The sequence below is a fragment of the Argopecten irradians genome, chromosome 12 (assembly GCF_041381155.1).
Source record: "Argopecten irradians isolate NY chromosome 12, Ai_NY, whole genome shotgun sequence".
Taxonomy (NCBI): Eukaryota; Metazoa; Mollusca; class Bivalvia; order Pectinida; family Pectinidae; genus Argopecten; species Argopecten irradians.
The window spans coordinates 28,846,639-28,869,137 of record NC_091145.1 but is presented as its reverse complement, the minus strand read 5'-3'; the positions used below and the strand labels follow the sequence as shown (position 1 = coordinate 28,869,137).

The 22,499-nt window shown below is 39.7% G+C and overlaps 1 protein-coding gene across 1 annotated transcript in view; it reads right to left on the bottom strand.

The window, feature by feature from the left end:
• Window positions 1-11,763, bottom strand: part of LOC138336827 (inositol-pentakisphosphate 2-kinase-like) — a 40,789-nt gene extending 29,026 nt beyond the window's left edge. The window contains exons 1-2 of the mRNA XM_069286418.1: window positions 11,647-11,763; window positions 10,320-10,406 (exon numbers count right to left, since the gene is read on the bottom strand). Coding sequence (XP_069142519.1) covers window positions 10,320-10,406; window positions 11,647-11,718 — 159 coding nt within the window. The 5' untranslated portion in view covers window positions 11,719-11,763. The remainder of the gene's footprint in view (window positions 1-10,319; window positions 10,407-11,646) is intronic.
• Window positions 11,764-22,499: the final 10,736 nt, after the last annotated feature.

Genomic DNA, 22,499 nt, shown 5'->3' with positions numbered 1-22,499 from the left:
TAATGAATTAAGAAGCAACTGTATATGATACTCAATTATAGTGCAGTTAAACACTAAATTACTGTGATGTCACTAAACACTATAATTTAAAGCTATAACAACCTATCTTTTTGATACTATTCAATGACCAAAACACATAGGTCATAAAGTGCATGAACTTTTTACTGGATTCGAAATTAACACTTGCAAACTGGCCAAATGCGAGTTGATTTTTGAAACGGCGAGTTGAAAAATATTGTACTTGCAATTTTTGGCAAGCAGATACAACAGTTGTTATTCTCAATATACATTACATTTGTGTAAAGACAGTCTGAAAACCAGACATCTAAACACTGTACCATATGGACCTTGAGACAGTACACCGTTGGCTGTTCAATATGTGAGCTTAGACAAAAGCAAGTGATACTTTAATTATATATATAACTAGCTTTCATTTGGACTAAGTGCCATATGCTGAAAATGTATTGCTATTACACTACACTACAATGACACTAAAAATGTTCCAACATTTACTGTTACCTACAATAAATTAATATAATAAATGTCAATGAATTTGGTTTGCTTTTAATTTTACTTTAAAATTGGCAAGCAAGTTTTTGATCTGGCGAGTTGAAATTTTACTAACTTGCCGAAAATGGATAGTGGCTTTAAAACTTAAATGCTACCCGTTTTAGTACTGGTGTATTTAAAAGTACCTCTTGTACCCTAACTTATGAAGTCAACTTCCTTCACCTGACCTACGGTACCCAAACAGTACAAGGTAGGCAGATACAGCAGTACCCATATCTCACAAAGTCATATCTATAGTCATCATTTTGCTACTGGGATATATGATTAATATTTGTCCTAGATTCTGGCTGAACAAGTCTTTATATATTTCAAATTTATGACATACTGATACAACGATTTGAAAAAGATCAACAGCAGATCACACCAGGCATAAATACTAGTGGGGCGTTCAATAATTAACCGTCTACATCACTTCCAATCTACTTGACAAAAGCTGACAGCCAGATACTACACTATATAAATCAATATATATGTACCAGAAGTTTGACAAAACTGTTTAAATGCTGTAGTATGATAGCAGAGACTCGTAATTTGTTGTGGCTACACACAGCAGTGGAGAACACTCATTTTTAGAAAAAGTGTACACAACAAAAGATTTGTTTCCATGATGCACCATCACATGGTATATACCATCAAGTACTTATCGCAAATTTCAGATTTGATTTTACATAAAATAATTACATGCCCATAGGGTATTTTATATACACTCCAGATTTAGGAAATGGTGAAACTGGAGGGACAATATTTCAATTAGGTATTAATAGTCCAGAAGAAAAGGGTTAATGTTTTGTGACAAGGGAAATAGGCCGTAAGGGTAAGGACAAAGGGGTTAATGGGTTTAATTAGTTTAACGCCCTATTAACAGCCAGGGTAATGTAAAGAATTGCCAGGTTTGTACATAGAGGAAAGTCTGAGTACTTGGAGAACATTAATTCCACAGAAGTGGATGTGTCGCCTGCACAGCATCACAAAAAATAATTATTTATAGTTGAAAATATTGTTAATAATTAGGTGAAGTTATCAAGTCCTGTAACTCTTGCAAATATTGATGGATTTTGACTAGTATCAAACCCATCTAAGATCTCATTGATATAAAGCAATACATCAAATTTGGTTGAAATCGGACCATAATTTTTTAAGTTATTGAGCGGAAACCATTGATTTGTCTGTTTTGATGATTTTAAAGTCCCGTAATTCTTGCAAATATTGACAGATTTTGACAGAAATCAGACAATAAATACTTAAGTTATCGCACGACCATCGACGCCGACACTGACGCCGATGCCAACATAGTGATACCTAAGTGTTGCCCTTGCGTTGCAGGCGACACAAAAACCACTAACCAGCGGTCAGTACCTGGCAACTTTCCCACAAGGGATTTGAACTCAAACCCAGAGGTGGAGGGCTTGTGGTAATATGTTGGGTTATCTTAACCATTCGGCAACAGTGGGACTCCCACAGGACCAAGGGAAAATGATAGGCAAGTGTAGGGGGTTAGCATGTGGGAGTGTACTGACAAAGAAAATAGAGTGGGTAAGTGTGGAGGACAAGGCCAGAGTGTAAGTGTGGGGGATAAGGCCAGAGTGTGTAAGTGTTGGGGACAAGACCAGAATTTGTAAGTGTGAGAGACATGGCCAGAGTGTGTAAGTGTTGGGGACAAGACCAGAGTGTGTAAGTGTGAGAGACATGGCCAGAGTGTGTAAGTGTTGGGGACAAGACCAGAGTGTGTAAGTGTGAGAGACATGGCCAGAGTGTGTAAGTGTTGGGGACAAGACCAGAATGTGCAAGTGTTGGGGACAAGACCAGAATGTGTAAGTGTTGGGGACAAGACCAGAGTGTGTAAGTGTTGGGGACAAGACCAGAGTGTGTAAGTGTGAGAGACATGGCCAGAGTGTGTAAGTGTTGGGGACAAAGCCAAAGTGTGTAAGCATGCAGGACAAGGCCAGAGTGTGTAAGTATGGGAGACAAGACCAGAGTGTGTAAGTGTGAGAGACAATGACAGAGTGTGTAAGTATGAGGGCAAGAAGAAAGGCCAGGGTGTGCAAGTGTGGGGGACAAGGCCAGAGTGTAAGTGTGGGGGACAGGCCAGAGTGTGTAGGTATGGGGGACAAGGCCAGAGTGTGTAGGTGTAGGGGACAAGGCTAGGGTATGTAAGTGTGGGGGACAAGAATGAAGGCCAGAATGTTTAAGTGTGGGGGACAAGGCCAGAGCGTAAGAGTGGGGGACAAGGCCAGAGATCTAGAGTAAGTGTGGGGGACAAGGCCAGAGTGTAAGTGTGGGGGACAAGGCCAGAGTGTAAGTGTTGGGGACAAGGCCAGAGTGTGTAGGTATGGGGGACAAGGCCAGAGTGTGTAGGTGTAGAGGACAAGGCTAGGGTATGTAAGTGTGGGGGACAAGGCCAGAGCGTAAGTGTGGGGGACAAGGCCAGAGATCTAGAGTAAGTGTGGGGGACAAGGCCAGAGTGTGCAAGTGTGGGGGACAAGGTCAGAGTATAAGTTTGGGGGCAAGGCCAGAATGTGTAAGTGTTGGGGACAAGGCCTGAAGGTGTAAGTGTGGGGGACAAGGCCCGAGTGTGTAAGTGTGGGGGATAAGGCCAGAGTATGTAAGTGTGGGGGACAAGGCCAGAATGTGTAAGTGTGGGGGACAAGGCCAGAATGTGTAAGTGTGGGGGACAAGACCAGAATGTGTAAGTGTGTGGGACAAGGCCAGAGTGTGTAAGTGTGTGGGACAAGGCCAGAGTGTGTAAGTGTGTTGGACAAGGCCAGAGAGTTTAAGTGTGGGGGATAAGGCCAGAGTATGTAAGTGTGGGGGACAAGGCCAGAATGTGTAAGTGTGGGGGGGACAAGGCCAGAATGTGTAAGTGTTGGGGACAAGGCCAGAGTGTGTAAGTGTTGGGGACAAGGCCAGAATGTGTAAGTGTGGGGGACAAGGCCAGAGTGTGTAAGTGTTGGGGACAAGACCAGAATGTGCAAGTGTTGGGGACAAGACCAGAATGTGTAAGTGTTGGGGACAAGACCAGAGTGTGTAAGTGTTGGGGACAAGACCAGAGTGTGTAAGTGTGAGAGACATGGCCAGAGTGTGTAAGTGTTGGGGACAAAGCCAAAGTGTGTAAGCATGCAGGACAAGGCCAGAGTGTGTAAGTATGGGAGACAAGACCAGAGTGTGTAAGTGTGAGAGACAATGACAGAGTGTGTAAGTATGAGGGCAAGAAGAAAGGCCAGGGTGTGCAAGTGTGGGGGACAAGGCCAGAGTGTAAGTGTGGGGGACAGGCCAGAGTGTGTAGGTATGGGGGACAAGGCCAGAGTGTGTAGGTGTAGGGGACAAGGCTAGGGTATGTAAGTGTGGGGGACAAGAATGAAGGCCAGAATGTTTAAGTGTGGGGGACAAGGCCAGAGCGTAAGAGTGGGGGACAAGGCCAGAGATCTAGAGTAAGTGTGGGGGACAAGGCCAGAGTGTAAGTGTGGGGGACAAGGCCAGAGTGTAAGTGTTGGGGACAAGGCCAGAGTGTGTAGGTATGGGGGACAAGGCCAGAGTGTGTAGGTGTAGAGGACAAGGCTAGGGTATGTAAGTGTGGGGGACAAGGCCAGAGCGTAAGTGTGGGGGACAAGGCCAGAGATCTAGAGTAAGTGTGGGGGACAAGGCCAGAGTGTGCAAGTGTGGGGGACAAGGTCAGAGTATAAGTTTGGGGGCAAGGCCAGAATGTGTAAGTGTTGGGGACAAGGCCTGAGTGTGTAAGTGTGGGGGACAAGGCCCGAGTGTGTAAGTGTGGGGGATAAGGCCAGAGTATGTAAGTGTGGGGGACAAGGCCAGAATGTGTAAGTGTTGGGGACAAGACCAGAGTGTGTAAGTGTTGGGGACAAGACCAGAGTGTGTAAGTGTGAGAGACATGGCCAGAGTGTGTAAGTGTTGGGGACAAAGCCAAAGTGTGTAAGCATGCAGGACAAGGCCAGAGTGTGTAAGTATGGGAGACAAGACCAGAGTGTGTAAGTGTGAGAGACAATGACAGAGTGTGTAAGTATGAGGGCAAGAAGAAAGGCCAGGGTGTGCAAGTGTGGGGGACAAGGCCAGAGTGTAAGTGTGGGGGACAGGCCAGAGTGTGTAGGTATGGGGGACAAGGCCAGAGTGTGTAGGTGTAGGGGACAAGGCTAGGGTATGTAAGTGTGGGGGACAAGAATGAAGGCCAGAATGTTTAAGTGTGGGGGACAAGGCCAGAGCGTAAGAGTGGGGGACAAGGCCAGAGATCTAGAGTAAGTGTGGGGGACAAGGCCAGAGTGTAAGTGTGGGGGACAAGGCCAGAGTGTAAGTGTTGGGGACAAGGCCAGAGTGTGTAGGTATGGGGGACAAGGCCAGAGTGTGTAGGTGTAGAGGACAAGGCTAGGGTATGTAAGTGTGGGGGACAAGGCCAGAGCGTAAGTGTGGGGGACAAGGCCAGAGATCTAGAGTAAGTGTGGGGGACAAGGCCAGAGTGTGCAAGTGTGGGGGACAAGGTCAGAGTATAAGTTTGGGGGCAAGGCCAGAATGTGTAAGTGTTGGGGACAAGGCCTGAAGGTGTAAGTGTGGGGGACAAGGCCCGAGTGTGTAAGTGTGGGGGATAAGGCCAGAGTATGTAAGTGTGGGGGACAAGGCCAGAATGTGTAAGTGTGGGGGACAAGGCCAGAATGTGTAAGTGTGGGGGACAAGACCAGAATGTGTAAGTGTGTGGGACAAGGCCAGAGTGTGTAAGTGTGTGGGACAAGGCCAGAGTGTGTAAGTGTGTTGGACAAGGCCAGAGAGTTTAAGTGTGGGGGATAAGGCCAGAGTATGTAAGTGTGGGGGACAAGGCCAGAATGTGTAAGTGTGGGGGGGACAAGGCCAAAATGTGTAAGTGTTGGGGACAAGGCCAGAGTGTGTAAGTGTTGGGGACAAGGCCAGAATGTGTAAGTGTGGGGGACAAGGCCAGAGTGTGTAAGTGTTGGGGACAAGACCAGAATGTGCAAGTGTTGGGGACAAGACCAGAATGTGTAAGTGTTGGGGACAAGACCAGAGTGTGTAAGTGTTGGGGACAAGACCAGAGTGTGTAAGTGTGAGAGACATGGCCAGAGTGTGTAAGTGTTGGGGACAAAGCCAAAGTGTGTAAGCATGCAGGACAAGGCCAGAGTGTGTAAGTATGGGAGACAAGACCAGAGTGTGTAAGTGTGAGAGACAATGACAGAGTGTGTAAGTATGAGGGCAAGAAGAAAGGCCAGGGTGTGCAAGTGTGGGGGACAAGGCCAGAGTGTAAGTGTGGGGGACAGGCCAGAGTGTGTAGGTATGGGGGACAAGGCCAGAGTGTGTAGGTGTAGGGGACAAGGCTAGGGTATGTAAGTGTGGGGGACAAGAATGAAGGCCAGAATGTTTAAGTGTGGGGGACAAGGCCAGAGCGTAAGAGTGGGGGACAAGGCCAGAGATCTAGAGTAAGTGTGGGGGACAAGGCCAGAGTGTAAGTGTGGGGGACAAGGCCAGAGTGTAAGTGTTGGGGACAAGGCCAGAGTGTGTAGGTATGGGGGACAAGGCCAGAGTGTGTAGGTGTAGAGGACAAGGCTAGGGTATGTAAGTGTGGGGGACAAGGCCAGAGCGTAAGTGTGGGGGACAAGGCCAGAGATCTAGAGTAAGTGTGGGGGACAAGGCCAGAGTGTGCAAGTGTGGGGGACAAGGTCAGAGTATAAGTTTGGGGGCAAGGCCAGAATGTGTAAGTGTTGGGGACAAGGCCTGAGTGTGTAAGTGTGGGGGACAAGGCCCGAGTGTGTAAGTGTGGGGGATAAGGCCAGAGTATGTAAGTGTGGGGGACAAGGCCAGAGATGTGTAAGTGTGGGGGACAAGGCCAGAATGTGTAAGTGTGGGGGACAAGACCAGAATGTGTAAGTGTGTGGGACAAGGCCAGAGTGTGTAAGTGTGTGGGACAAGGCCAGAGTGTGTAAGTGTGTTGGACAAGGCCAGAGAGTTTAAGTGTGGGGGATAAGGCCAGAGTATGTAAGTGTGGGGGACAAGGCCAGAATGTGTAAGTGTGGGGGGGACAAGGCCAGAATGTGTAAGTGTTGGGGACAAGGCCAGAGTGTGTAAGTGTTGGGGACAAGGCCAGAATGTGTAAGTGTGGGGGACAAGGCCAGAATGTGTAAGTGTTGGGGACAAGACCAGAATGTGTAAGTGTGTGGGACAAGGCCAGAGAGTGTAAGTGTGAGGGATAAGGCCAAAGTGTGTAAGTATTGGGGACAAGGCTAGGGTATGTAAGTGTGGGGGACAAGAATTAAGACCAGAGTGTGTAAGTGTGGGGGACAAGGCCAGAGTTTGTAAGTGTGGGAGACATGGCCAGAGTGTGTAGGTGTGGGGGAAAAGGCCAGAATGTGTAAGAGTGGGGGACAAGGCCAGAATGTGTAAGTGTTGGGGACAAGGCCAGAATGTGTAAGTGTGGGGGACAAGGCCAGAATGTGTAAGTGTTGGGGACAAGACCAGAATGTGTAAGTGTGTGGGACAAGGCCAGAGAGTGTAAGTGTGAGGGATAAGGCCAAAGTGTGTAAGTATTGGGGACAAGGCCAGAGTGTAAGTGTGGGGGACAAGGCTGGGGGACAAGGCCAGAGTGTGTAAGTGTGGGGGACAAGGCCAGAGTGTGTAGGTGTGGGGGACAAGGCTAGGGTATGTAAGTGTGGGGGACAAGAATTAAGACCAGAGTGTGTAAGTGTGGGGGACAAGGCCAGAGTTTGTAAGTGTGGGAGACATGGCCAGAGTGTGTAAGTGTCGGGGGCAAGACCAGAGTAAGTGTGGAGGACAAGAGGAAAGAGGTGAAAGTGTGGGGGGCAATGCCAGAATGTGTAAGTCAAAGTATAGGGGATAAGACCAGAGTGTGTAAGTTTGGAGACAAGGCCAGAGTGTGTTAGTGCTATTGACAATGCCAGAGTGTGTTAGTGCTGCTGACAAGGCCAGAATGTGTAGGTGTGGGGTACGAGACCAGAGCGTGTAAGTGTGGGGTACAAGACCAGAGTGTGTAAGTGTGGGGGTCAAGAATTAAGGCCAGAGTATGTAAGTGTTGAGGACAAGGCCAGGGTGTAAGTGTGGGGGACAAGGCCATAGAGTAAGTGTGGGGGACAAGGCCAGAGTGTGTAAGTGTGGGGGATAAGGCCAGAGTATGTAAGAGTGGGAGACAAGGCCAGAATGTGTAAGTGTTGGGGACAAGGCCAGAATGTGTAAGTGTTGGGGACAAGGCCAGAGTGTGTAAGTGTGGGGGACAAGGCCAGAATGTGTAAGTGTTGTGGACAAGACCAGAATGTGTAAGTGTTTGGGACAAGACCAGAATGTGTAAGTGTGGGGGACAAGGACAGAGAGTGTAAGTGTGAGGGATAAGGCCATAATGTGTAAGTGTGGGGGACAAGGCCAGGGTGTGTAAGTGTGGGGGACATGGCCAGAATGTAAGTTTGGGGGACAAGGCCAGAGTGTGTAAGTGTGAGGGACAAGGCCAGAGTGTGTAAGTGTTGGGGACAAGGCCAGAGTGTAAGTGTGGGAGACAAGGCCAAAGTGTGTCAACGTGAGGGACAAGGCCAGAGTGTGTAAGTGTGGGGGACAAGGCCAGAGTGTGTAGGTGTGGGGGACAAGGCTATGGTATGTAAGTGTGGGGGACAAGAATTAAGACCAGAGTGTGTAAGTGTGGGGGACAAGGCCAGAGTTTGTAAGTGTGGGAGACATGGCCAGAGTGTGTAGGTGTGGGGGACAAGGCCAGAGTGTGTAAGTGTGGGGGAAAGAGGTGTAAGTGTGGGGGGCAATGTCAGAGTGTGTAAGTATGGGAGACAAGGCCACAGTGTGTAAGTGTGAGGGCAAGAAGAAAGGCCAGGGTGTGTACATGTGGAGGACAAGGTCAGGGTGTTTGTAAGGGAAAGAAGAAAGGCCAGAGTGTGTACGTGTGGTGGACAATGCCAGAGTGTGTAAGTCAAAGTATTGGGGACAAGACCAGAGTGTGTAAGTTTGGGGACAAGACCAGAGTGTGTTAGTGCTGTTGACAATGCCAGAGTGTGTTAGTGCTGCTGACAAGGCCAGAATGTGTAAGTGTGGGGTACAAGACCAGAGTGTGTAAGTGTGGGGGACAAGGCCAGAGTGTGTAGGTGTGGGGGACAAGGCTAGGGTATGTAAGTGTGGGGGACAAGAATTAAGACCAGAGTGTGTAAGTGTGGGGGACAAGGCCAGAGTTTGTAAGTTAGGGAGACATGGCCAGAGTGTGTAGGTGTGGGGGACAAGGCCAGAGTGTGTAAGTGTCGGGGACAAGGCCAGAGTTTGTAAGTGTGGGAGACATGGCCAGAGTGTGTAGGTGTGGGGTACAAGGCCAGAGTGTGTAAGTGTGGGGGACAAGGCCAGAGTGTGTAGGTGTGGGGGACAAGGCTAGGGTATGTAAGTGTGGGGGACAAGAATTAAGACCAGAGAGTGTAGGTGTGGGGGACAAGACCAGAGTGTGTAAGTGTCGGGGACAAGGCCAGAGTGTGTAAGTGTCAGGGAAAGAGGTGTAAGTGTGGGGGGCAATGTCAGAAAGTGTAAGTATGGGAGACAAGGCCACAGTGTATAAGTGTGAGAGCAAGAAGAAAGGCCAGGGTGTGTACGTGTGGAGGACAAGGCCAGGGTGTTTGTAAGGGAAAGAAGAAAGGCCAGGGTGTGTACATGTGGAGGACAATGCCAGAGTGTGTAAGTCAAAGTATTGGGGACAAGACCAGAGTGTGTAAGTTTGGGGACAAGGCCAGAGTGTGTTAGTGCTGTTGACAATGCCAGAGTGTGTTAGTGCTGCTGACAAGGCCAGAATGTGTAAGTGTGGGGTACAAGACCAGAGTGTGTAAGTGTGGGGTACAAGACCAGAGTGTGTAAGTGTGGGGGTCAAGAATTAAGGCCAGAGTGTGTAAGTGTTGAGGACAAGGCCAGGGTGTATCAATGTGAGGGACAAAAAGAAAGTGCACGCAAGTGTGAGGGTAAAGAAGTTCAAGGGGGGAAAAGGGGTGTGTGCGTGTAATGTGGAATGAAGGGAACAAGGGAAAGTGTGTGAGGGTAAGCAGTGATTTTTCTCCTTATATAAACTCCCAATGCCAAACACCCCCTATTTTTTTCCCAATTACAATGAAAAATTCCCAAATCAAATCTCTAAAAAACAAACAAAACCCGAAAAGCTCTCCTCTCATTGTTTAATCCTCTGAAACTGTTGTTATGGCCGTCACCTTTTGTAAAAATGAAACAGTTTACTGTTTTACAATATCTAATCACTTATAATACCATGTTCAGTGATGGGTAACTTTTTCCAAAAACTGCTCTTTTTGCGATTAAAAATTCCCTATTTGCAACAAAAACTTTTTCCCCAAAATACCTTGAAAAATCACTGGTAAGAGACGAGGGAAAAAGTATGTTTAGAGTAGTGGACAAGGAACAATGGTAATAGGCCTAACGTGTGTTGGGAGAAAGGGAAAGGTCAAGGGAGTTAATTTAATGTTTGGGACAAGAGTGTAGGACAATGGAAAACATGTTGAAATTTGGAACAAGAGCTCGAGAAACTGGTGCTAAAAGAGTAAGAGTATTTCGGAAAGTGTTTTAAAATATATATGGATCAAGGAGAATGGTATTTAAGATGGGGGCTGACAAGTGTGAGCGAAAGGGTAAATGGGGAGAGAGCCGGGTAAGATTAGATACTGTGCTGATGATATGATGGGAGGCAGAAAAACAATATTAAACATGGTGTGCAAGGGGAAAGTCTGATAAATAAAGAACAATCATACCTCCTCTGTTTCACATTGATTCCCATCAAGGATTCCATCTGTTTTATACCGCTGAACAATCTTCTGTAGTCTGTAAACTTGCTTATCCTGAAAACAAATGTCAACACTTTTGAATTTAGAAATAATATATACTCTGCTCTGAAATGGCAGTTAATCAAATTAAACTGGATAGATGATCATGATATACACATATGTGAATAATAGCAGGTCACTTTGGTTTGTACATTGTGTTAAAATACAGTCTCTGTTATTCAGCTGAGGGAGCTTGAATCTTTGGCTCATGATCAGCTGGTAGAACAGTGTAGTCTGGGACATGGATTTGATTCCCGGTCGAGGCACTTGATCAAGTCCCTGGTCTTCTACATCGGCACCCAAATACAAAGGTAAATAAAAATGACCCTTGGAGGGTAGTTTGAGACTTTAGGAAATCTGATCAAGAAAAACATGGGGGTATAGTGTAAAAGGAGTGAGTCAGTGTGGTTTGTACCTGCATACTGTTTTAAAAAATAGGTGCTGTTACTCAGCTAATAAACCATCCCGGCTACACAGTAGAGCTTCAAAAATTAGTAAGCCTATTTTCAGTAATGTTAAAAATATTTTCTTAAGGTTATTCTTCTATGATAATTTAATCTAGAATCTAGTTTACTTTTCAAAAAAAGAAATATCGTGTATTTAAAACTGTGCTAAATATAAGGTGCCTACAGCACTCTGATATTATTAGTGTAGCGGGATTGGACTGGGTCGATCATCAGTGAGCAGGTAACATAGCTAAGTTGGTAGAGCGCGCACTCGGCTAGTGTTCGGAGGGTCCCAGGTTCGAATCCCGGTCTGGCCGCTACATTTTCTCCTCTCCTACATTTAATTAAGAATTTAAGATCCAATAAATTGTTTGATTTGTTTGTATAATTAATATGTCAATATCCGTGTAATTCATATAGTTTTTGTTTGTTAAAATCAATGGTTTTTGTAACAATAAATATAACGTTACAGTAGACGATTATGATAAATAAAAGCCTCTAGTCTGGAACTGTTAATGATCAGATTATTGATATCTCTGTGTGGTGTAGAATCAGAACATAGTTCGACCACTCGTGATCGTCTGTAGGAAGTATAAATATACGACTGCTCTCATTACACACATACTACTCCATATATGTACCAGCGGTAGTCTAATACACACGTGTTTTGACACAAGAGAACGCACATCGATGATTTGTTTTCTGTGTGTGGGTGGTAAATAAAATGATAATCGTCAAATACACGGTATCAACATTCAACAGTATTTCTATATCCGATCGATTCTCTCTATTTAAAATGTTATTTTTACCTTTATATTTGATAAAACAAGGTTCCTGATGCCTTCTCCCCGATACAATACATTTTCTTCTTCCGAAGCCATGGTTTGATGTAATACTGATTTATTTACCTCCGTGTTGAAGAGTTCGAATATGAGGTCACGTACGGACCTACATGCAATAGATGTGCACATGCAGCTTGTTCTAACTTTAATTCTGGCACTAAGAATAATAGGCATATGACATATATCACACTAGATTCACAGGTTTAATTTAGACCGAAATCAAAAGATAGGAAAAAAAGTCAAATACAGCTTATGGCCGTCTATACCTTATAAAGTCACTGTGAACAGTAAAATGAAAATAGAAGATAGAGGTATTCCAACAGGCCTACATTAACCGGTATGTCTTTTACATATATCTAGATATCTAGCCCTCTTGCTCTTCATTGTAACAAGCTTAAGTTTAATTAAACATGATCACCACCACAAACACACTGGCTCGCTAACCTAAATTTAAAACTTTATTTTTAATTTGATATCATTTTACTGGCGGTTTATTGTCCGCGAAAATCATATCTTTATACTGGTGGAATATGATTAAATAGATCTAGGAAAAGAATAAACCTAGATATATAATATTAATAATAATACAACCAAAAAGGAGAGGAGGGGGCATTTTCTAACAATTTATAACATGCTAATTATTTACTTTGTTAGTATATATAAATGAAACAAAACGTTATCGTTTCAGTTATTAAACGTGTAAATCTACTGCATTATTGTAACTTTGGAGTGAGACAAGGTGAAAGCGTATCACCATTTTTATTTTCAATATTTTTAAACGATTTGGTAAAATAGGTTTGCCAACTTTGGGTTACAAGTTTACTTCAAGCTGTAATTACTTTAAGCTTGCAGAATCAGTTAAAGATTAACAACAATTTAATACAATACAATTCAATACAATATTATTTTATGTAAGTGTCACACATCTAAAAATCACAGGACAATTAAAATCATCACATACAACTTTAAAAAGAATTATGATGTTCAGCCGTACTCGGCTTATGAGAAATTTGGAGTAAAATTGTATGCTATACTTTACATATTATCACAGTATATTTTGCCCTGGTGTAATCCTAATTTGTATACAGCTAGCAATACTGACCAACTATAATTGATAACATATATTACTTTTAACATATACTATGATACCCCTGTATACATGTACTAAAGAACAATAATACTAACCAGCTTGAGTAATAAAATTGAACAGATATCAATATTATATAATAACCCTAAGGAGATCCCAGTATAAAAAAACATCTATTGCATACAATTTTAAAAGATTTATGATATCCAGACGTACTCTGCTGATCTCTTATGAGACATTAAAATCCAAAGTAAAATTTGTATGCAATATTTTGAATTTTATCACAATATCTGACTTTGTTAACATATTTGTTATAAGGCTATATAGTGACCGCCTCGAGCTCACTTACATGTATATGACTGCATGGTAAAATTTTAATACTATACAAATCAATGGTTAGCCATACTAAACCAACTTGTGTAATAAGTCTGAACAGATATCATGTTTATAAAATAAACACAAAGAAATGAATACCCCGATCTATAGATAACCTGTTATATACTTAAAATAATTCTATCTATAAAGTAACCGTCTACGCTTCATCATAGTATATGATGATTTGGCTAAAATATTCCAGAGTTCATCTGTCTGTAGAATATAATAGCATTTGTCACTGGCACTAAGAGAATACAACTCTGACGAAATTTATTGAACACGCGTATGTAAATAAATTTGAACGAATGTTACTTTAAGTACATGCAGCACATTCACAAAGCATAAAACGAATTTCATTTTCCACAGTATCTATACAGAACGGACAGAGTCTCTGTTCCTTCTCTATCATTATAGGTAGACACCCGAGTCTCAATCAATAGACTGCTGGCTACGGTAATGACGTGGGATATGAGATGTGACATAATATTCAGCCTGGCATTCCCTCTTAATGTCACGGTAGATTCTAAGTTTATTCTCTTGGTTAGGTTGTCCTTCCAAATATGCCATGTATTGTTGTTGGTTGTAGCAAGAATAGTGCTTATATTATACTTCTCAATTTTACATTAAGTGTATTTACTAGATAATTTATAAAAACAACTTAATCATAATTATGTATTAGGGAAAAAAATAAATTAAAAAAAGCCTAATAATATAGCAGGTTTAGCGAACTTTTTATAATTACTCCAAGTTATGCCACTTCAAATTGTATAAAGTCATGTTTTTTTCAAAATTCCAAGAAGACAATTATTGTCTTACTTTATTTTTTTATGATAGAAAATTTTAAGACAGTTGAGCACACCAAATCACGCACTTATAGGCTATATAATGTATCAAAACTATAAGTGTGCTAACTATTACCTTCAAGTCTGCAAGAACGAGACTTGCGTTACCTTCTCCACGGTAGGGAAATGATCCCATCATACCAGACGAATCCCACTTTTTCTCGTTTAACTGACCTAGGCCTGCTGAACATTGCAGGTGAACATTCTGGTCAAATTTTCGGTAAAATCCGGGGTTTGAAGAATTCAGAGATCCATAATCATTTTGGATCCAGAGTTTCACATTCCAGATAGATTATTATTAATATACTTGTATTTTAATCACGCGAGCTCGTGCTCTTCATACTACAGATGAGGAGATACACCCGGAAATATAAGTGTGATGAATTCAATCATCACAAGTGCTGTATATCCTATATAGTCAATAACTACTGCTGCACAATTTGTATGTCATTTATCTCGAACCAATCACCATAAAGTGTCAAATCGTCACCAGGGCCAGATAAACTGTTACTAATGAAATGAACACCAGGCAGAGATACTTTGAATAACATGCCCAGCTGTGTTACAATTATTGTTGATCAGCCTCTCTATAGAGATATTTCCTGTCACTCTTTCCGCTTCGGATATTTTCCGTGTTATACATATAATGTATAATGATAAAGTACCTGTGCAAACAAATATTGGCGATGAAATCAGAGAAACTGATTGTTTAATTTCTTCTCGTTCAAAAATAGCAGGAACAGCAACATACAATGTACCTGCGGTTGTTCATAACCATCGACAGTGTTTATAGAGGAACCACCTGTATGATACAGTTTACTCCAGCATGTTACTAAGGTACTGAATGGTTACATGCTTTGTGTCTCTGAGAGATTTTGTTAGTGACCACCACAAAGGGTCACAACATGAATATACGGCAGTCTCCCAAAACACGCACTCCACACACTTACACAACACTTAAACGGAACATCGCTCTTAACCACTCTTCAGGAGTTCAACAGAAAAATTAAACAGAAAATGTCCCACGTGTCGCTTTTTTGACGCGCATGGTGTAAGATGCGTCTATTTTGCAGGAACGCGTCCATTGTTGTCTCGATTGGCGGGATTTGTTTTTAAGGCGACCAACTTAAGAATCTTATTTGTTTGTTAAATACTCTCTTTAGTCTTTTACATTTCCCACAAAAGTTCATTTTCATCACACCTACCCTGACAGCGTTTCGCTCTTTATAGCCTTTTGATGCGCCTCAGCAGGAAGACTCCACGGAGTTCAGCAGAAACGCTAACGTTGACAACAGCAAACAGAACGGTTACATAGAGTGTCCAGCAGAAAGTTGTTTTTGTTGGTAGCGGTTAAGTAGACGATAATGTCCGTTATTTCAGTAGGACATATATGCCTTCTCCTTATCAACCGTCCAATGTCACCAGTTGTTGCCATGATATACCATGCATGGCATATACAAATTGCTACTCACTTTCTGCCTCTCCGTGTAGGGCGTTCGCTCTTGTAATGAAAGCTCTGCAACCCGTTCATTTTGCAGTTTTCTCAAATAATTGTAGTTTCTACTCCTCATTTATTGGTTTAAATTAGCTGCAATATTGTAAATCAAAAGACTTTTAGACAGAAAATGGTGTCGTCTTTAGAGCTACAATTGGTGCCTATTACTGCTAATGGAGCAAAGTAATGATTGTGCAAACCATTATAAAACGTTTGCATTTTATCGTACTTGTTTGATATCGCTTACCTACTAGGCAATAAAACTAAAACACATAAAATATCAAATTCTCATCGGGGCACATTTTTAACATGATACATATTAAGGTCTTTCTGAAGGGAATTTTAATTTATAAGTCCACTAATTGTGAATTTACGTCTTGTGATCGGTACGGTAGATATTAAGAATGGTAGCTATGTTTTGAACATATATAATATGTAAATGCATGTATACGAATAAAATAATTGGAACCTACAAAAAAGTGTATACTTGGTTTCGCATCCATAATTAATTTTTAACTTGTTAACATTATGTAACAACGTATTTAATAGATAAGAATGATGTTCATTGATTGCAGGAAACACGCGTTCAATGGCAAAGGGACCTTTATTTTACAGAATGGCCGCATTAGTTTCATAATGTTAAAAATACCCTGAGACTTTTCTGAAGGGCTATGGCATGACAAACATCCAATTTGTATCACATTGAGCGTTTAGCAACAGGAACAACGTCTACATTTTATGTAAGACACTTGAAGTCCAAAAATCTACAGCCACACAAGGTGGACGCACAATCACACAAGAAGAGGTTAAACGTGTAAAAAGGGAAGACGATGCACAAACAATCGATGAACCTTTGGTGTTGTAGGGGTGCAATCCCTATGATCTGCAAGTAATGAATTGCTGCAGAAGAGAAGAAAAGTAAGGAAACAAGTATTCTAAGGAAATGTTTAGGAAATCATAAGTCATTGACAAATTTGATTTTGATATTTCAAATTAAAACAAACTGTTTTACCTCTTCACCATTCACACATTTCAATGTTTGTCGCTGTCGTTAGTTGTTAAAAACTTCAATAAGTTGGGAAAATCCAATTGGAATCGAAGATGGAATGGATGACAAAATAAATCAGAATCGACAAGTTATTACAGAACTGTCCATCAATTCAGACGTCATTAGCTTAGGAAATGTTTTATGTCCATTCATATATAGAAGGGTTATATACGGTATGAAATGGCCCTCATGACTCATCAGTGGTTCAAAAAGAACAGAAATTAACTAATACCTAATAGTAGTCAGTATTCAATGGAAGTGACAACGATTAGAATAATTATAATATGAATGTACTTAAAAACTACACAACGAATCATTGGAATATATTAATCTTTTAGTATTAATAGTGAATAGAGGATACGGTTGTTCAGAAATAGAAAATAGTCAATTAAAAATCGCAATCATAAAGAAAGTCATGATTTGACATAGTTTGATATGCTCTCCACTTGCTATAATGTAAGATTATACGCACATTTTGTTATATTGTGACCATCATATAATCAGCTACTTGTACTTCGTAAATGCCCGTTTAATTACATATCATGAAGAACTGATGAACCCATCTACATTGATTTAAAATTAAGCAAGTATTCATGTACATGATTTTTTTTTTCTTTTTTTTTTCTATTTTAGTTTACGTTATTAACAAATGACAACAGGAACGTCTCCAACACCTTAATATGTATCACATCTTATTACAAGGTGGTACGCTACACGAGATGTGTTATAGGATGAAGACGGTGGGTGATATGGGGAATACAACACATAGATCCGGATAATCCGAGATGTTGTCGGGGATACACAACGCATGGTACAGAAAACACAATAATATACAAGGTAAACAAGGTAAAGTGGGGCGTTTTTATCATCCCCTCCCCCTAGAACCAAGTGATGTCTTGTTGTGGCGTCAATTGGTTTTTATATTAGCTTGAAAAGTAATATTTTCAAGTCCGGCGTTTATACTTAATAAACGGCCAATTTCAATCATAACAAGTCTCTGCTTTGTGTTTTGCATGTAATTGGTTTAACAAGCTCGCCCTGACGACGGTCATGTATAAAGAATATTACTTAACTAATTTCAGGCTGCACGAGTCAACGTTTCCAGACTTCGGAATAACGTGAGTAAATGTAAGTAAAGTATGATGTACTTTTTAATATAATAAATAAACATGTCCGTTGCCTACTGTGTTCATACTACGTATGCCATATAAACTATCAAAATGAAGATCAATCCTTAAATATGCTCCACCGCCGACAGAGTATAAATGATATGAATCACTTGAACAATAATTGGTGTTTAATCGTGTATATCTATATGTCTAATTAACACAAAAAATTATATAAATAATTTATTTTGCCTTTGGTGCATGCGCAATGAATCGGTACTTAATTCCATATAGGACATAGTGGCAGGGATTTTTTTCGGGATGCAATTAATTGTTTTTTGTAACTTTAACTTGAAGTGAAATTAGAAGCTCAAACTTTTCAATGGTGGTAATGGTGTAAAGTAAGTAACTTTTGTAACTGAAGAAAAATACTAAATCGTCTGCTCGTGTTTTTGATAGTGAAAAAATATCATTTGTCAGCGGTGGAGCATCTTTAATTATACCACAATGTCATAACTGTTCCAAAGGGAACAACATCTTAATCATATAAAAGGTCAAAAATCAGAATTATAGACTTTTTGGTTATACATGTGTGCGTATTTATAACTATTTTTAATAACTTTGTGGACAACATCGTATAAATCTTTATGTGCACACCAACAATTGTTGAAATTACTTGTTCTCACTTCAAACAAATCTTCAACTAGGAAATCGACACAAAAAATTTAGTACGCTAATACTGTCGTAGCACATGGTTCCGTCCTCCATTTCCTGTTTCGTGAGTATCCGTATTATATAGTGATATGTTGTCTTTGTCAAATCAACATTGATGTTGCATAATGCTTATTGCAACTATAATCTTGTTATATATATTCTCATATATATAAACAGCTATATTCTCATATATATCTAAACAGCTATATTCTCATATATATAAACAGCTATATTCTCATATATATAAACAGCTATATTCTCATATATATAAACAGCTATATTCTCATATATATAAACAGCTATATTCTCATATATATAAACAGCTATATTCTCATATATATAAACAGCTATATTCTCACATATATAAACAGCTATATTCTCATATTAAACAGCTATATTCTCATATAAACAGCTATATTCTCATATATATAAACAGCTATATTAGCATTTATCCAAAGTTGATCGGTGTGTAAATATATCTCCGACAGAGAATATAAACACGTGAGATGATTCTAACTGTAGCGTTTATAACGTTTATTAACCACTGACAGCATGATTTATAACGATTGAGAATGGCCTTGCTTAATAAAAAAATATATTTTAAAAAAATCGCAGTTATAATTTGATGGTTACCATTTCAATGAAAATATATTACTATGCCTTTTAAATATTTCATACCATATAAAAGTTTGCGAATACGTATTTTTGTCATAAAACTATGCTACTTTAGGTATTCTAACATTATTTATATATGAAACTAATATACTGTATATGAAAATGCTGAAAAACAATTGAAATTTCTTCATCTACAAAGCCTGGAGAAAAAGAACCAAACATCTCAACCGTCGTGAAGCACCTGACTATCAACTGATCCTACTTCAGGTATCAAACAAAAATGACGATGGACCAAACAGAAAACGACAATCATAGAAATGTATTAAAATAGGTGAAGAATATTATAAAATAGATAAATTCGCAAAAAAAAAAGATGTTTTCTTAAAATAGATGAAGAATATATTATAGTTTTGTCACGATGTAAAGATGACGTAAAAGAATGTTGAATTTTAACTTTAGAATTTAATAATGATACATTGGACTTGACGGAGGGCTATTCTGGAATGTCCAGAATGTACCCGATGTGTTCCGTACAAAGTCTGGGACCTAACTGACATCAAATAAAACATAGCATGGTTAAATACATATACAGACAATGAAATTCTAGAATTGTGATTGACAGATGTCGCTTATCTATAGGTGTTAAATAAGACTGGTAGAAATCCATGTTGTGAAAAAGTTATGATTAGATAATTGATTTCAATGTATCATATTTCTGTTATACACGAAAAATCTGTTCATAACACTATTTAATATAAATATAACGAAATGTGAACCACCTGGCCAGACCACGGCCGCTCGTGCATGGCTTCGCTGGTAGATCACCTCGGGCAACAATCATTAGTTGGGAAATTAATAATATTTATACGTAATTACCGACACATATCTCAATAAGTACTTGTAAAATATATGTATTTCGTTATTTCCCATGTATATATTATTTTAAATGAATGGTATAAACCACCGTTACACATAAATGAAGATATACATGTACAATGTATGTGTACGTAGACGTACAGTATGGCTGCCGATATCTCGAAAAATAACATAGTGAAATCGTTCAATTTCATGAGTTTATTTTTTATTTTTTAATCACTTTTATTCCATGTGCCGTTATGTGAAGTCCCGAATTGAGGTGATATTACTTTTAAATAATTTGAATACATGTTAGATAGACTACATTTAGATTTATGAATATAGCTACAATGTAAATCGTAATTACTATAAATACCGACCAGGACACATTGCGCACGGCTTTGAGAATTCTAAAATACTCGAAGTTTTGTTTAAAAATATGATAAAAAGTAACTATAAAATGACCAGAATACATAATTTTGAGACTATGAAAAATGACGAAATTCGGGATCTCGGGAGTACTGTACGTAATGGCTGCAGTGCGCTTGGGGTATCTACGAAGGCAAATTTTAATTTGGTCATAATCACACATCGTAAGGTGTTTTACCAAGTAAGACTTAGAAAACAGTAATTGCTTATTAAAATATCAGTATAATATTTGGGGAAACTTGGAATTTAATTTGTAGTTTCTGTCAATTTTGTAACTTCTGTCAATGTTTATACGTAGGTCTAATGGCGACCGTGTTTTTTTCTCGTGGCGGTAGAAAATGGAGTATAAACGGAGTAAAATATATAAATACCAGATGTTTATATCTAAATATTATTGTTAAATATTTTTATTTACCCTTTTTATAATTAAAATAACGCAATAGTTCTCGGATTGTCGTACTATTTATTACAATAAAATGTAAACAAACATCGCAAGCGGCTGTTTTCCCTCTATGTTTATGTGTAGATATACGGAGTTGTACCTTTGAGCGCCCGGATGTACCTTTGTGTGACGTCATCGCCATCTTTTCTGAAGATATGAAATGAATTCGTGAAAAAAGCGATGATTAGCTGAAAAAAAGACAATTATATAAATGCATTGAATATAGATGAAGAATATAATAAAAGAAATAAATTCATACCTGTTTGCGAACCAGAACGAGGCTCCCCCGGCCTTCACCACGATAGCCCATACTTGTCTTAAAACCTAGTCCGTCTATTTCCAAACACTGGACATGAAAAATGATAGTCACAGTTCAGTTGTTAGAGGATGGTTAACGATCATAATTTCACACCCCACACCTTTATATGGTTTCAACCGAGTCACACCAGTGGTGCTCACTCAAGCGTGAAATGCTGAGTGTGGGGTTCCGTTAACATTTCCGCCTCACATTTCCATTTTCGACACGTAATGATGGACATGCATCAAGGAATTCTGCCAATATTGTTTGTTGGTACCTAATACGGTGCTATTTATAGTTTTAGCACATGTAGATTTAGCTATAAATGCCCATGACGCTTCCTCCTTATCACTTTCACGATGGCGTTATCTCGCAACACAACTTTGATGGCAATAGATTATGTTTATGATGAATATTTGATATCGCGTTTTTACGATATTTCGATGACATCTACGAGATTTTCATGATTTTTACTTCAACATTATTTACACCATTTCTTGTTTCTCGTATAATAAGCGATGATAAATTATGTGTTCGTATTCATTTTATGTAAAACAGGTCCGAGACACGAAACCTACGTGAAACAACACGCATCACTCTTGCAATTACTCAGAAATAATGATTAAAAACAAAACAATATAAAATACTTGTCGCATCAGTCATAATTCAAATTTTTCACACAGCTTAATTCTCGTATGAAATTTAACACTAGTACAATTGTTATTGTTCCAATGAAAGTATATTTTATATGTACTGAAGAAGGGATCTATTTTCTTATACATATGAATTTGGTGGTGAAGTAATTATATATAATGACTTGTGATTCTAAATTAGCGAGGATTAATTACATGCACCGAAGGTTTGTAACATAAATGGAATTCATAAAGCACCAAACGAATTTTTAAATAGTGACGCATTATGAGATAAATTTATTAATCTTTTTTAGCATGTGAATAATGTGGTAAGAATGTTATATGTAATGGGAGCAATATTCATTAGTAATGTGCTGACTAGATTACAAAGACAAATTATAATGTCTAATAATATATTCTAAGTACAGAGATAATTGTATGTACATAAAAAATCAACAGATGAAGAATAGTTGATTCCAAAATTTAAAAAAAAAATGATTAGCAATCGTTGGTTGAACCATAACCTCTTTCTGTCAGTTTCTTATTCGCTGCATCTGGGCATTGTATTATTTGTTTACAAATGTAAACTTACAAAATATCTATACGCTATTCACCAATTTCAGTTAAGTAGTTACACCTTTCATGCCATTCATCAATTTAAACCGAATTACACCTTTCATGTATAACATGTTTATAAGTTTTAACATATTTTATTCTCAAAACAAAAGACAAAAGGACCAAACAGAAGTTACTAGACGTATAAAAACCTTTTCCAGTATAACATGTTTGTAATTATGTAATATGATAGTGGCTTCATGGGAAAGATACTATGTTACTGGTTATTTTGTTAATGAAGTATAGGAGAAATGATACTTTAGTTGG